We start from the raw sequence: 13,030 nt of genomic DNA, 5'->3' as shown, positions 1-13,030 counted from the left end.
TTAGATTCCTAGTTATTCAGAGATTAAAAATAATAGCTGGGCATGGTGGCTCACGCCTATATTCTCAGCACTTTGGGAGGCCGAAGGGGGTCAGATCACTTGAGGTCAGGAGTTTGAGACCAGCCTGGGCAACATGGTGAAACGCCATCTCTACTTAAAACAAAAAAAATAGAAAAATTAGCCAGGCATGCTGGCGTGTGCCTGCAATCCCAGCTACTTGGGAGCCTGAGGCAGGAGAATCACTTGAAGTTGGGAGGCGGAGATTGCAGTGGGCAGAGATCACGCCACAGCATTCCAGCCTAGGCGGCAGAGCAAGACTCTGCCTCAAAACAAAAACAAAAAAAATCACTCAGTAACACTCAAACTGATAGCTTAAAACAGCTCACAGTTAAGGAAGCTATGCTGAATGGTTTGGTGGCCGCTGAGGTGTGGATGTGATTTCATATCCAAGAACACAAAGGCAAACATGACATCATTGGCTATAATGTTTGAAGACCAATCTTAAACATCTGATTCTATTTCATTTATTTTTTGAGTATTCTTGGACTATGTGTGATCAGACTGCTATGTGTCAAAAAAAAAAAAGAGGAGTGGTGAAAGACGAAGCTGGCAAGGAAAACAATGACTAGATCATGAAGATCTTGGTTTTTTTTGTTTTTTTTGTTTTTTTTTGAGATGGAGTTTCACTCTCGTTGCCCAGGCTGGAGTGCAATGGTGCGATCTTGGCTCACCGCAACCTCTGCCTCCTGGGTTCAAGCGATTCTCCTGCCTCAGCCTCCCGAGTAGCTGGGATTACAGGCATGCACCACCATGCCCGGCTAATTTTGTATTTTTAGCAGAGATGGGGTTTCTTCATGTTGGTCAGGATGGTCTCGAATTCCTGACCTCAGGTGATCCACCTGTCTCAGCCTCCCAAAGTGCTGGGATTACAGGTGTAAGCCACTGCGCCTGGCTGAAGGTCTTGTATTTTATCTTGCAGATAAAAGGATCTATATTTTCAAAAGACTGGCAGGTGTGGAAGGGGTGGGCAGGAGATCAGGCAGTGGGTATGTAAGAGAGGAAGACCAAGGCTTGGGCTGTGGCAGTAAAGGTAGGTAGAGGGACTTCATATGCTGGAGAATAAAGATGACTTGATGATCTATCTACTGGGATGGGAGTTTAGGTAATTGAGTGAATGGTGTTGCCATTAACCAAAATAGGGAATTTAGGATGAAGAGAGGTTCGGGTAGGTTGATGTAGGGGTTTTTCCAGTTTGGGACATGTTACGGGTATGGCTGTGTAATTTCAGGTAGGAGATGACTAGCAAGAGTTGGATATGTAATAATAACAACATCTAAAATATTTTTATAATAGTAATTGTGTGCTATGCACTGTTCTTAGTACTTTACATCTGTTAATTTATTTGACCCTCATAGCAACACTCTGAGGTAGATACCACTATTTTCCCCATTGCAAAGATTAGGAAACTGTGGCACGGGTGCCTTAACTTACCTAAGGTTAGGTGGCTAGGAAGTTGTGCAACTAGTATATGGGTCTTGGGTTTGGGGGCATAAGAAACGTCCCAAGAAAAAATTATTGGAATACTGTTCCAGGAAACTTGCTGACAATGTGCTAGGCATTGTCAAGACAGACCCAGGCTTTGTTTTCATGGAGTTTATAGCCTAGTGAGCTGTATACATTTGGGGGTAGTAAAATATCATGCAAGTGAAAATGAGAAGAAAGCTAAGGGTAAAATCTTGAGGATCACTAATACTTATGTGGTAAAGAGAAGAAAAAGTCACAGGAAAAAGATGTAGATGAAACGACGACTAAAAGTAAAGAAGAAAGTCAAGAGTAAATGAAGGTTTATAAACTATTAGAAGAGGGAGTTCTGAGGAGAGAGTGTTTTCTGAAAGGTCCAGTAAGGTAAGGAGTGAAGGTGTCTAGTGGAATTGATCACTAACAGATCTTTGATGTCTTTGATGGCCTTAGCAAGAGTAGCTTCTTACAAAGCTAGGTGGGAACAAATTGTAGTGGATTAACAAGAAGTTTGAAAGCAAGACCAAAAAGAAGAGAGACTGGAGTAAGGGATATAAGTTAGGAGTTCTGCAGTAATCTAAGCAAGATAAAATATTATAATTAAAGTAAAGCAGTGGTTCAAACTTGTAACACTGGAATACCCTCAGAGTGCTAGCCAATCAGAGCAACAGCAATGAGAAGAGGAGCATTAAAGGCACAAAAACATTTTTAGGGAAGAATCAATATGACTTGGTGACAAAGGAATAATCTAAAATGATGCCCTCCCTGACTTTTCTTTTTTTTTTTAAATAGAGACGGTACCTCACTATGTTGTTAAGGCTAGTCTCAAATTCCTGGACTCAAGTGATCCTCCAGCCTTGGCCTTCCAAAGTGCTAGGATTTCAAGCGTGAGCCGCTGTGCACAGGCTAAAATGATTCCAGATTTCTGGGATAGTGGTAGTGCCAGTATCAGAGATAAGAAGTTAAATATATTGAATTTAGCATGACAGTGGGACATCCAGCAGGCAGTTTAGTAGAAGTTGGAAATTCACAATGTAATTGTTGAAATGTTTACCAGCATTGGCCTTCGGTCTGTGCAACAAACATTCTCCTCTAGTGTTACTTGTCTATTACACTGTATAATATATGAGCATTTGCTTACAAGGTGAATTTCCCATTACTAAAACTTGAGGATAACTTTTATTATACTGGTAATATCAAAACTGTATTGTTCCTGAGGAACTAATGCTATTAAAATAATTACTGCTTTCAAGTGGATGTTTGAGTGTTCATGCAGTGACCATATATTTATATTTTTTTACTTAATAGTCATATAGCAAGTATTATATGCCAGGTATATTATTACAATTGCTTTACAGATATTAACGAATTTAAATGTAATCATCAAAACAATCTGCTGAGGCAAATATTTTTTCATTGTCATTTTACAAAAGAGATATTGAGGCCAGGTGGAGTGGCTCACACCTGTAATCCCGGCCCTTTGAGGGAGCCAAGGTGGGCAGATCACTTGAGCCCAGGAGTTTGAAACCAGCCTGAGCAACATGGTGAAACCTCATCTCTATAAAAAATACAACAAATTAGCCTGGCATGGGCTCCCCCCCACCTGCAGTCCCAGCTACTTGGGAGGCTGGATCACCTCAGCCCTGGTGGCTGAGGCTACAGTGACCTGTGGTTGCACCACTGCATCCCAGCCTGGGTGACAGAGTGAGTTCCTGTCTAAAAAAAAAAAAGAAAAAGAAAATAAATATTGAAGTTAGAAGGCAAAAAAACTTGGCCAAAGTCACACGGTTTATAGATGGCAGAGAGCTAGGAGTCAAACCCAGGCAGTCTGTGATAGTGCAGATGCAGATCTTATACTTTAACATTTCATCAGTTTTCCAAACATTTGCAAAATATCAATAATGAATTAAGTTAAAATAGTAGCCCAAACTTGTAACACTGGAATACCATTCATTATGATGCTGGTATGTAATGCCATTCGTGCTTTGCAAATAAAAAAAATACAGTTTTTCTTTTTTTTTGAGACAAGGTCTGTCTGTGTTACGCAGGCTGGAGTACAGTGGTGTGATCGCAGCTGAATGCAACCTGAACCTCCAGGGTTCAAACAGTCCTCCCATTTCGGCGTCCTGAGTACCTGGGACTACAAGTGCATACCACTGCACTGGCTATTTATTTTTATTTTTAATTAATTAATTAATCAATTTTTTTTGAGACAGTCTTGCTCTGTCTCCCAGGCTGGAGTGCAGTGGCGCCATCTCGGCTCACTGCAACTTCCGCCTCCCATGTTCAAGCGGTTCTCCTGCCTTAGCCTCCCGAGTACCTGGGATTACTTGCCTCAGGCTCCAGAGTAGCTGGGATTACAGGCACATGCCACCATGCCCGGCTTTTTTTGTTTGTTTGTTTTGAGACGGAGTCTCGCTCTGTCACCCAGGCTGGAGTGCAGTGGTGCGACCTCGGCTCACTGCAAGCTTCGCATCCTGGGTTCATTCCATTCTCCTGCCTCAGCCTCTCGAGTAGCTGGGACTACAGGCGCCCGCCACCACGCCTGACTAATTTTTGTATTTTTAGTAGACATGGGGTTTCACCATGTTGGCCAGGCTGGTCTCAAACTCCTGACCTCAAGTGATCTGCTGACCTTGGCCTCCCAAAGTGCTGGGATTACAGCTGTGAGCCACCGTGCCTGGCCAAAATAAATTTAAAAAATTAAAAAAAAAAATACAGTCTTTATAAATGTAATTTTCAGTAATCACCTTGGTAATGCAAAATATGGTTTTGGAGTTTTTTTCCAGTTGAATTTTAAGGGAAAGTGCCATTTGCCTCTAATCACTGGAATTCATTATAAAAATATTGTGCAACAGAAAACGTGCTACAAGGTGGTTTAAGAGCTAGAAAATAAAAATACCATTTGTTGACAGCACTACCACAAGACATTAGTAAAAAGCACAGGTAATATGTGATGTAATGTCTGCAGGTAACTATTTCCTAAGACTGAGTATTTTAACGAAGGAAAAAAAAACATTCGTGAGATTCTGCCATCCTCTGATGATTCCACGTATCTCATTATAAATGGATACAATTATGGTTTTGAAACGTCCATTTTTGAGCTTATTAACGTTGCAGCAAAAATAGAATCATTCATTTCTCAAACTGAGAATTAAAGAATATTCTTATGGCCGGGCTCGGTGGCTCCCGCCTGTAATCCCAGCACTTTGGGAGGCCGGCGGGTGGATCACCTGACGTCGGGAGTTCGAGACCAGTCTAACCAACATGGTGAGACCCCGTCTCTATTAAAAATACAAAAAATTAACTGGGCGTGGTGGCGCATGCCTGTAATCCCAGCAACTTGGGAGGCTGAGGCAGGAGAATCGCTTGAACCTGGGACGTGGAGGTTGCGGTGAGTCAAGATCACGCAATTACACTCCAGCCTGGGCAACAAGAGCGAAACTCTAGCTCAAAAAAAAAAAAAAAAAACTTGATTTATGTTAATGGTAACAAATGGTATAAAATACACAGGCAACAGTATAGGAATTCCAGTTTATTATGGTATCAATGTTAAGGCCAAGCGCAGTGGCTCACGCCTGTAATCCCAGCACTTATGGGAGGCCAAGGCGGGAGGATCGCTTGAGTTGGAGGTTACAATGAGCTATGATCACACCACTGCACTTAAGCCTGGGTGAGACAGCAGAGACTTTGTCTTTAGAAAGCAAAACAAAACAATTTACACACATACACACACACACTCCCTAATTCAGCCTACTCAAGCACGATACCAAATAGATGAAGAATATCTAATTAAACGGCCATAAAAAGTTCTAGTTCATGACATGCAAGTTTAAAGAATCAAAATGAGTTACAAGAAAACAAATACAAGCTTTAAGAAGTTGGGGAGAAGATGTGCGAGGATTCGCTTCAGAGATGGGACAGAGAGAGAGAGGAAAGAAGACATTTTCTGGACTGGAGATTCAGGACCGTCTGGTTCAGGCTGCATGTTTTTGCAAAGGCTAAAGCCTTAGTCTGTGAAATAAATTTGTAAAGAGCTCGGAAAACTACATCTCGGACATGGTGTCTTTTCTTCCTGCTGCTTGAAGGTCTTTGCATGTTCCGATCACTAGGGCAGCTGCCGCTATAATTACTGCTTGCTGGGAGTTTTTGTTTACTTGGTAGCTGTGGAGCACCAGGAGAGGCAGAGAAAGAAGAAACGAAAACCTCTGTTACTTGTGACGTTAAGAAGTGGAAAGCAGCCCCGCTTACATCTTCCATGGTCCATTTTAGCCCAAGGGAAGGTCCTCAGCAGCTCTAACACGTAGCGGAGCACTATCTTCGCGTAGGAGCGCACCCGCCTCGGGGCGGGACCAAGACAAACCCCGCCTCCGAAGCCCAATCCCAGTTCTCCGCCGGCGGACAGGAAGCGGCGGCGGGCCTAGCGGCACGGGAACCGTCCCCCGCGCGCATGCGCGCGCCCCTGAAGCGCCAGGGGGACGGGTAGGGGCGGGAGGTAGGGGCGCGGCTCCGCGTGCCCGTTGGGTGCCCGCGCGTCACGTGGCGAGGAAGGAGGCGGAGGTCCGAGTTTACAGGGAGGGGGGGAGAGAAGAGGGAACGAGCAAGGGAAGGAAAGCGGGGAAGGGAGGAAGGAAACGAACGAGGGGGAGGGAGGTCCCTGTTTTGGAGGAGCTAGGAGCGTTGCCGGCCCCTGAAGTGGAGCGAGAGGGAGGTGCTTCGCCGTTTCTCCTGCCAGGGGAGGTCCCGGCTTCCCGTGGAGGCTCCGGACCAAGCCCCTTCAGCTTCTCCCTCCGGATCGATGTGCTGCTGTTAACCCGTGAGGAGGCGGCGGCAGCGGAAGATGGTGTTGCTGAGAGTGTTAATTCTGCTCCTCTCCTGGGCGGCGGGGATGGGAGGTGAGGCACGACTGCGAGCGCCGGGGGCGCCGCGACCACGGCTGAGCGGCGGCCGGGCCGAGAGGAGCCCAGTCGCGCCTCGCGGCGTGCGCGTCAGTCAGCCCAGCCGGCCAGCGGCGCCACTCTGGCGGGCCGCGCTCCCCGCTCCCTATTGTCCCCCGCGCCCCGACCGCTTTCCCTTCGGTGGCGGGCCGAGGAGGCTCCCAAGCCGCCAGCGAGGCCTTCCCCGCCCCCCACCGCCCTGGCGGCCCGGGAGGCGGGGGTCGCCTTCCAGAGAAGCGAAGTCGGGGCATTCGCGTCGCCTGGCGAGAGCGGTGGAACCCAGGCTGGTGGCTGCATCCCTCCAGTCTGCTCGGCGGGTGCCCGTGCAGGCAGCCGCAGCGGGGCTGGCGGTCTCGCCGTCCTCGTTCAGCGCTCATCCTGCTCACCATTCCTCCCCCAGCCCCTGCCCGGTAGCGGATACCGAAGTCCTCTCCGCCGCCGAGACCCGCCGCGCAGACTCGTGGGAAGTTGTGTTGTTTGCGGCTGGGCTCGTGTATTGTTCTTTACCGGGCGCGCGGATCCTGACCGACCCCATTCTGCAGAGGGGCCGCCCGTGGAGTGGCAGCAGTCATCACCCGCGTGTCTGAGACTAGTGGCCTCGGTTCTTCCTGTGTCCTGTGTTTGGAGAGAGATCACAGGAGGGTGTGTTGGTGTTCAGTGAAAACATTCTGTCGCCCAGGGGAAGGGGTTTGGTCGGGAGAAGGGTAAACCATTTGGGGATGTTCTTTGATTTGTAGGCTGGATTGGGTCTCCTAGAGTAGAAGTTCGGTCCCTGGGTGACCCAACTTGAAGTTTCGTTAAACTCTCAGGTGGAGTAGATGTGCAGTGTAGTTAGTGGATTGTCAGAACGGTGCCCCCTCCCCCCTACAAATGAAAGTTAAATTTGCTAAAAGCATGTCATTTCTTGTTTCGGATTTTGAAGACGACGATTTTTATTTCCGGTGTATCCGACGACCAGCTGCATCATTTTATTCTTGTGTAAAGTGCTTTATTTTAGGTAAGCTTTTTGACTTGCCCCAAAGCAAACTTGAAAACCTCAAAGTGTGCCTAAAAGCAACGAATTGAAAAATTTTGAGGAATGCTTTGGATGAGTGTCTGTAGCCTTTGATAACTTAGAAAATATCTATTTCATGTATTGTTTCTGTTTTTTTCTTTGCCACTTTGACTTATGACTGCAGGGCCAAGTGTGTTTCTGTCCTGTATTCTACCGAGTCCGAGGGTGGTACTGCATAGGCAGACTTCTGTTATAGTTTGTAGTGTTCGGTTTTTTTGTTATACATTTTGTTTTATTTTTTTCAATCCAAGTCATCAAGCAAGATACACATTTTAGATTCAGATCTGATAGTAGATGTTTAGTTTTAAAAAGGATTATGTGCGGGAGACCCCCTTAGAGCCTTTTCATCTGACATTTGTTATTTCTGTTCTAAACGTGGCTTTCAACAAATCATTTTCCTATCTGTTTTCACTTTCTGTGATTAAATTCAGGAGTTAAGACACTTCTCTGTAAGGTAATAAAAAGTAAGACAAACACATGAGGCACTTTACTGAATAGCAGTATAGCAAATGTTCTTTTAAAAATAATGAAAACAGTAAGAAACTGATGTAGTCTTATGTTTGAAGAAAAAACAATTGAATAACATAATGTTTGTGGGTTAAAACCCGTATACAAAAATTTTCTAAACTCAGATTTCCAGAGTCCTTTATTGCATTAAGCATTGATTAAAAGCCTAATTTTTGGTATTTCTGTTAAGCAGAACTTTTTCAAAAAACAGAAGACAAGTTTTATTAGTTTTATTTTAAAATTAGTATCAAGATTTTAGCTTTTGGGTACTTGAAGATACTTGTAATTTTATTGTAACTATGAGGTATTTTTATTTACTAATCTGAACTGTTTGTGGTCACTTGTAAGATCTTTGTATGATGATTTGTAGACTTCAGCACATTCAAATTGAATGTGTCTTTTAGCATATGAGAGAAAGGAGAAATTTGTGTAGATTAGAAGTTGTGGCGGAGATTTAACTTAAAGTAGAAATCATTTTCAGGTAGTTAATAAACCCTTTTTGTTGCTTCCACCTCCCCAATTTGTCAGTCGCTGTTGTGTGTGAAAATTTTCTTGCTTTATGTATTACTAGGATGGGAAGCTGGAAGGAAGAATTAATGTAGTTAGAATCATAAAACATAAACTTTCCTAATGGTGTCCATTTCCAGCACAGCCCCATCCTATGTTGTAGTTGTAGGAGCATACCAAGTTTTTTAATTTTATTTTTTTAATTTAATTGGTGTGTTTGAGAGCACAAAAGGTATTTCAGCTGTAACAGTAAATCCCATAATGTTTTGGTTTGATGAAATCATACACGAAATGAACTTCAGAGTATGATATGTCTCTTATATTTAAAAATCTGGTGTAAGTGCTTAGCTTTGTACAGTATGCTCAATAGAAATAAGTTTTCTGGAAACTCGACCAGAGCTTTAAAGGTAGTAGAGCTGAAGCAGTTAAACCTTCTCTTACTCTGACTTGGAATCTACCAGCAAATAAGAGTTTAATGAAAGAGACAGACTAATTTTGTCTTTATCCTTAAGGATCTCTGACTCTTCATCTTTTTTAAAACTTCAGTTTGAGTCCAGTTAACTCCATCATCTTTTTTAAAATTTGTTTTATTTATTTATTTTAAAAAGTAGTGACGGGGTCTTAATATGTTGCCCAGGCTGTTCTCAAACTCCTGGAGCCTAGCGACTCACCTACCTTGGCCTCCCAAAGTGCTGGGATTGCAGGCATGAGCCACCCCGACTGGGCAATTCCTTCTCTTGTTAAGACATTTTTCTTAACAAGAAAAATTTACATATTACGTATTACTAGTAATTTACATATTACTAGGATGGGAAGCTGCAAGGAAGAATTAAAGTGTTTAGAATTATAAAACATAAGCTTTCCTAATGGTGCCCGTTTCCGGCACAGTCCCATCCTATGTTGTAGTTGCAGGAGGATACCATTGCCTACATTAACAGTATTTTCTGTGTGTATGTATACAGCCTCTCCCAGCAGGCATGGCAGGCACTTCTCTGATGTGCTTTTAATAACTTGTTTAAGACCTTCAAGGATGTGTATTATCTGATCTCTTTAAAATTTTTCTAAGGACCTTAAGAATTTTGGGGGGTAGGGTGAATGGAACATTTCTATGATGCCTTTTGTGTATCTGAATACTGTGTTAGGAGTTTCACTTTTCAACAGTTATGAGAGAGGGGTGATATGCAGTTGAAGAAACAGACTTGAAAATACAATTCTTCTAGCATCATCCACCACTTATTTAGACATTCAAACTCAAGCTGGTTTGACCTTAAACCCTAATAAGCTTTTTTATCCATTGCCCCCTCATGCGTTTTTAAAAGTGGCTTTCATACATTAGCTCAAAGGTGGCCACTGGACTAAACTACCTTAGAGGTATATTTTATTTGCATTGTCTTTAAGTTTGAACTAATGATTAACATTGGGATATTTCTCAATGAAATTAGGAAAAATTGGGATATTTCTCATTGAAATTCATGGATTTCTGGATTTTAGGGGAAGACTTGGAAATGCAGGTACTAGGGGGCTATATTCCTATTATCCAGAGCTGAGCAGTAGGGCAGTAGCCACCCTCTTTAAACTGGGCATGTGCGTACCCGTTACTGCAGTTCCCATCATTCCTGATGATACATCTGGCCTTTTTCACTCATTTTTGTTACCTTCCTGGGTGCTGTGGGTATGTTGTTCACATCTCTGCCTCAGCTTTATCTTGTATAGATACCTCCAACTTTTAAAAAATGTTTGACTCTGACCTCTTACTCAACTTTTAATGTTTTTTTGCAATGTTTTTTCTGTAGTCTTAAAAATTGGTTTAAAAAGAACATGGCATACACAATACTTTTTATTCAGCATTAGGTTATTAGATTTTTTTTTAAAAAAACCCTATTTTTATAATAGTAACAATTTGAAGGTCTTTAAGATAGAATGATTGTTAGTCTCTCCACATGTCTTTATCTAAGTGAGTAAATAAGAAACCGTTTCTTTTTCTACCGGGATGAGAACCACAGAAAAAATTAGTTGAGGGTCATATTAATAAAAACCAATTTAAGAATAGGATACAAACATAAACTCTGCTTTTGAAATTAAGACAATGAAATGGAGGAGCAATAACTTCAGCAATTAGCTACATTCTCCTAACATTGTTGGGAGATCACAGGTTCAGATATGAGATGATGTCCATATAACAAACTCTGGGAATACACTTTTTTTTTTTTTGAGACAGAATATCGCTCTGTCGTCCAGGCTGGAGTGCAGTGGCCCTATCTTGGCTCACTGCAACCTCTGCCTCCCGGGTTCAAGTGATTCTTCTGCCTCAGCCTCCAGAGTAGCTAGGACTACAGGCATGCGCCACCAGGCCCGGCTAATTTTTGTATTTTTATTAGAGACCGGGTTTCACCATATTGGCCAGGCTGGTCTCAAACTCCTGACCTCAGGTGATCTGCCCGCCTTGGCCTCCCAAAGTGCTGGGATTACAGACGTGAGCCACTGCGCCTGGCCGGGAATACACTTGTACATTTTTTGTGTGTTTCTTTTTGTTGTTGTTGTTGGTCTTGGTTAGAGATGAGGTCTCACTAGGTTGCCCAAGCTGGTCTTGAAGTCTTGGCTTTAAGCAATTCTCCAACCCTGGCCTCCCAAAGTGCTGGGGTTACAAGCCAGTTTTGGGTGTATCTGGTGGAAGTTTTTCTAAAATATAGAAAATTTACTGTAGACACATTTATCTCCTTAAAATGGACTGAATTTAATCTTAAATGATTAAAGTTTAATTGGGAGAAGAGTTGTTATTCTGGGTTCTATTGTAGTTTCTGTTTTTACTTTTTCCAGAAATGATTGAAATGGCCTGGTAGTTTATTATTTTTCTAAATTTATTCTAGATGATTGTGCATTTTATTCTTGGATCTAGTTGTAGCAGTATTTCCAACTTTTTGGTTAGGTTTCTTTGCTTTCTTGTAAATCTTGAAGATGTCACCTTCTAATTAGTTGTTTCTAGTACGTTTTGTGTAGGAAAACTAAATGATTATACTTAACAAACATGCTTGCACGTGAAATGAAATAAATAAGTTCTAAATCTTCTATGGAATAAAGTACATGGGCTTTAGGTAGTTTTTTCTTTCTCTCTGCCCCCCACCCCTACCCCTCACCTTTCAATATGTATAGCTTGGCTTTGTAGAGTTTAGCATTGAGGTTGCCTGGCTCCTAACTTTCTGAACAGTTGGAATGATGTGATACTAGTGTGTTTTGCTAGTTACAGTTAGGCAGGGAAGAGTGGAGAGAAAAAACTGATGAATAACCAGGAAGGTACAGCAAATAAAATGTATACTCATTTGGTTGCAGATAAATTATGTCCTAGAGCTAAATCATGAGTACTCTGGTTTTATACTAATATACTAGATTATTGGTATTAAACATACTTTAAAATGTCCAACTATAATATTCTCTACAAGAGTAGAAATTGTGAATTAAGAAAGAGTATTGACTGGATGTGGTGGCTAATGCCTGTAATCCCAGCACTTTGGGAGGCCGAGGCAGGCAGATCACCTGAGAGGTCAGGAGTTCGAGACAAGCCTGTCCAACATGGCGAAACCGCCTCTCTACTAAAAATACAAAAAATTAGCTGGGCGTGGTGGCGGGCCCCATAATCCCAGCTACTCAGGAAGCTGAGGCAGGAGAATCGCTTGAACCTGGGAGGCGGAGGTTGTAGTGATCCGGGATTGCACCACTGCACTCCAGCCTGGGCAACAAGAGTGAAACTCCATCTCAAAAAAAAAAAAAGGATTTTATTTAAAGGAAATTCGGTGAAAGGTAGATGACAGAGGCTCATGGTATTGTGCTTGTTTCTAGTAAGTAGCTCTGTTACAGTAACTGTGTTACCATTTTGGTGATTTTTACATTTGTATAAAGTTAAATTTCTTGTCTGTCTTTAATTGTATTACATTATAATGGTTAGAAAAAAAATTTTTCTGAAGTTGAGGCATAGTTTTGGAAGCGTCTAGCTTAAAATATGGTCCATGTGGAGTACCAAAAATGTAGTTTGTGTGGAGAAGGTTGAAGGCAAGGGCAGTCATTGGCCACTGCTGCCAACACTAAGTTTCAGTGAGAGGCCTATGTGAGATAAATTGTGGGTAGGAAAGGCTGTGGACAGAAAAACATATAGTGATTTCACATCTGAACCCCCCCAAGCCCAAAATCACAGGGTCCAGCCTTCCTAATTGTGGGAATGATTTGCATTTTGTTTGATTTTTACATGGGCAGCTCTATGTGATGTGCTGGGGTAAAGAGCCCCAGGTTTTTGTTGTTGTTTTGTTTGTTTTTGAGACAAGGTCTCATTCTGTTGCCCGGGCTGGAGTACAGTGGTGGGATGTCAGCTCACTGCAGCCTTGACCTCTCCAGCTCAAGCGATTCTCCAACCTCAGCCTCTCCATAGCAGGGACCACAGGCACGCGCCACCATGCCTGATTAATTTTTTGATTTTTTTGTAGAGATGAGGTCTCACAGTGTTGTCCAGGCTGTGTTG

The 13,030-nt window shown here is 42.8% G+C and overlaps 1 protein-coding gene across 1 annotated transcript in view; it reads left to right on the top strand.

The window, feature by feature from the left end:
* The first annotated feature begins 5,926 nt into the window (after positions 1–5,926).
* Positions 5,927–13,030, top strand: part of ADAM10 (ADAM metallopeptidase domain 10) — a 153,620-nt gene continuing 146,516 nt past the window's right edge. Inside the window, exon 1 of the mRNA XM_011983181.1 lies at positions 5,927–6,413. Within this exon, the coding sequence (XP_011838571.1) occupies positions 6,359–6,413 (55 nt within the window). The 5' untranslated portion in view covers positions 5,927–6,358. The remainder of the gene's footprint in view (positions 6,414–13,030) is intronic.

The sequence above is a fragment of the Mandrillus leucophaeus genome, unplaced genomic scaffold (assembly GCF_000951045.1).
Source record: "Mandrillus leucophaeus isolate KB7577 unplaced genomic scaffold, Mleu.le_1.0 Scaffold247, whole genome shotgun sequence".
Taxonomy (NCBI): Eukaryota; Metazoa; Chordata; class Mammalia; order Primates; family Cercopithecidae; genus Mandrillus; species Mandrillus leucophaeus.
The sequence above is the reverse complement of the archived record's forward strand: the minus strand, read 5'-3'. Positions and strand labels throughout refer to the sequence as shown.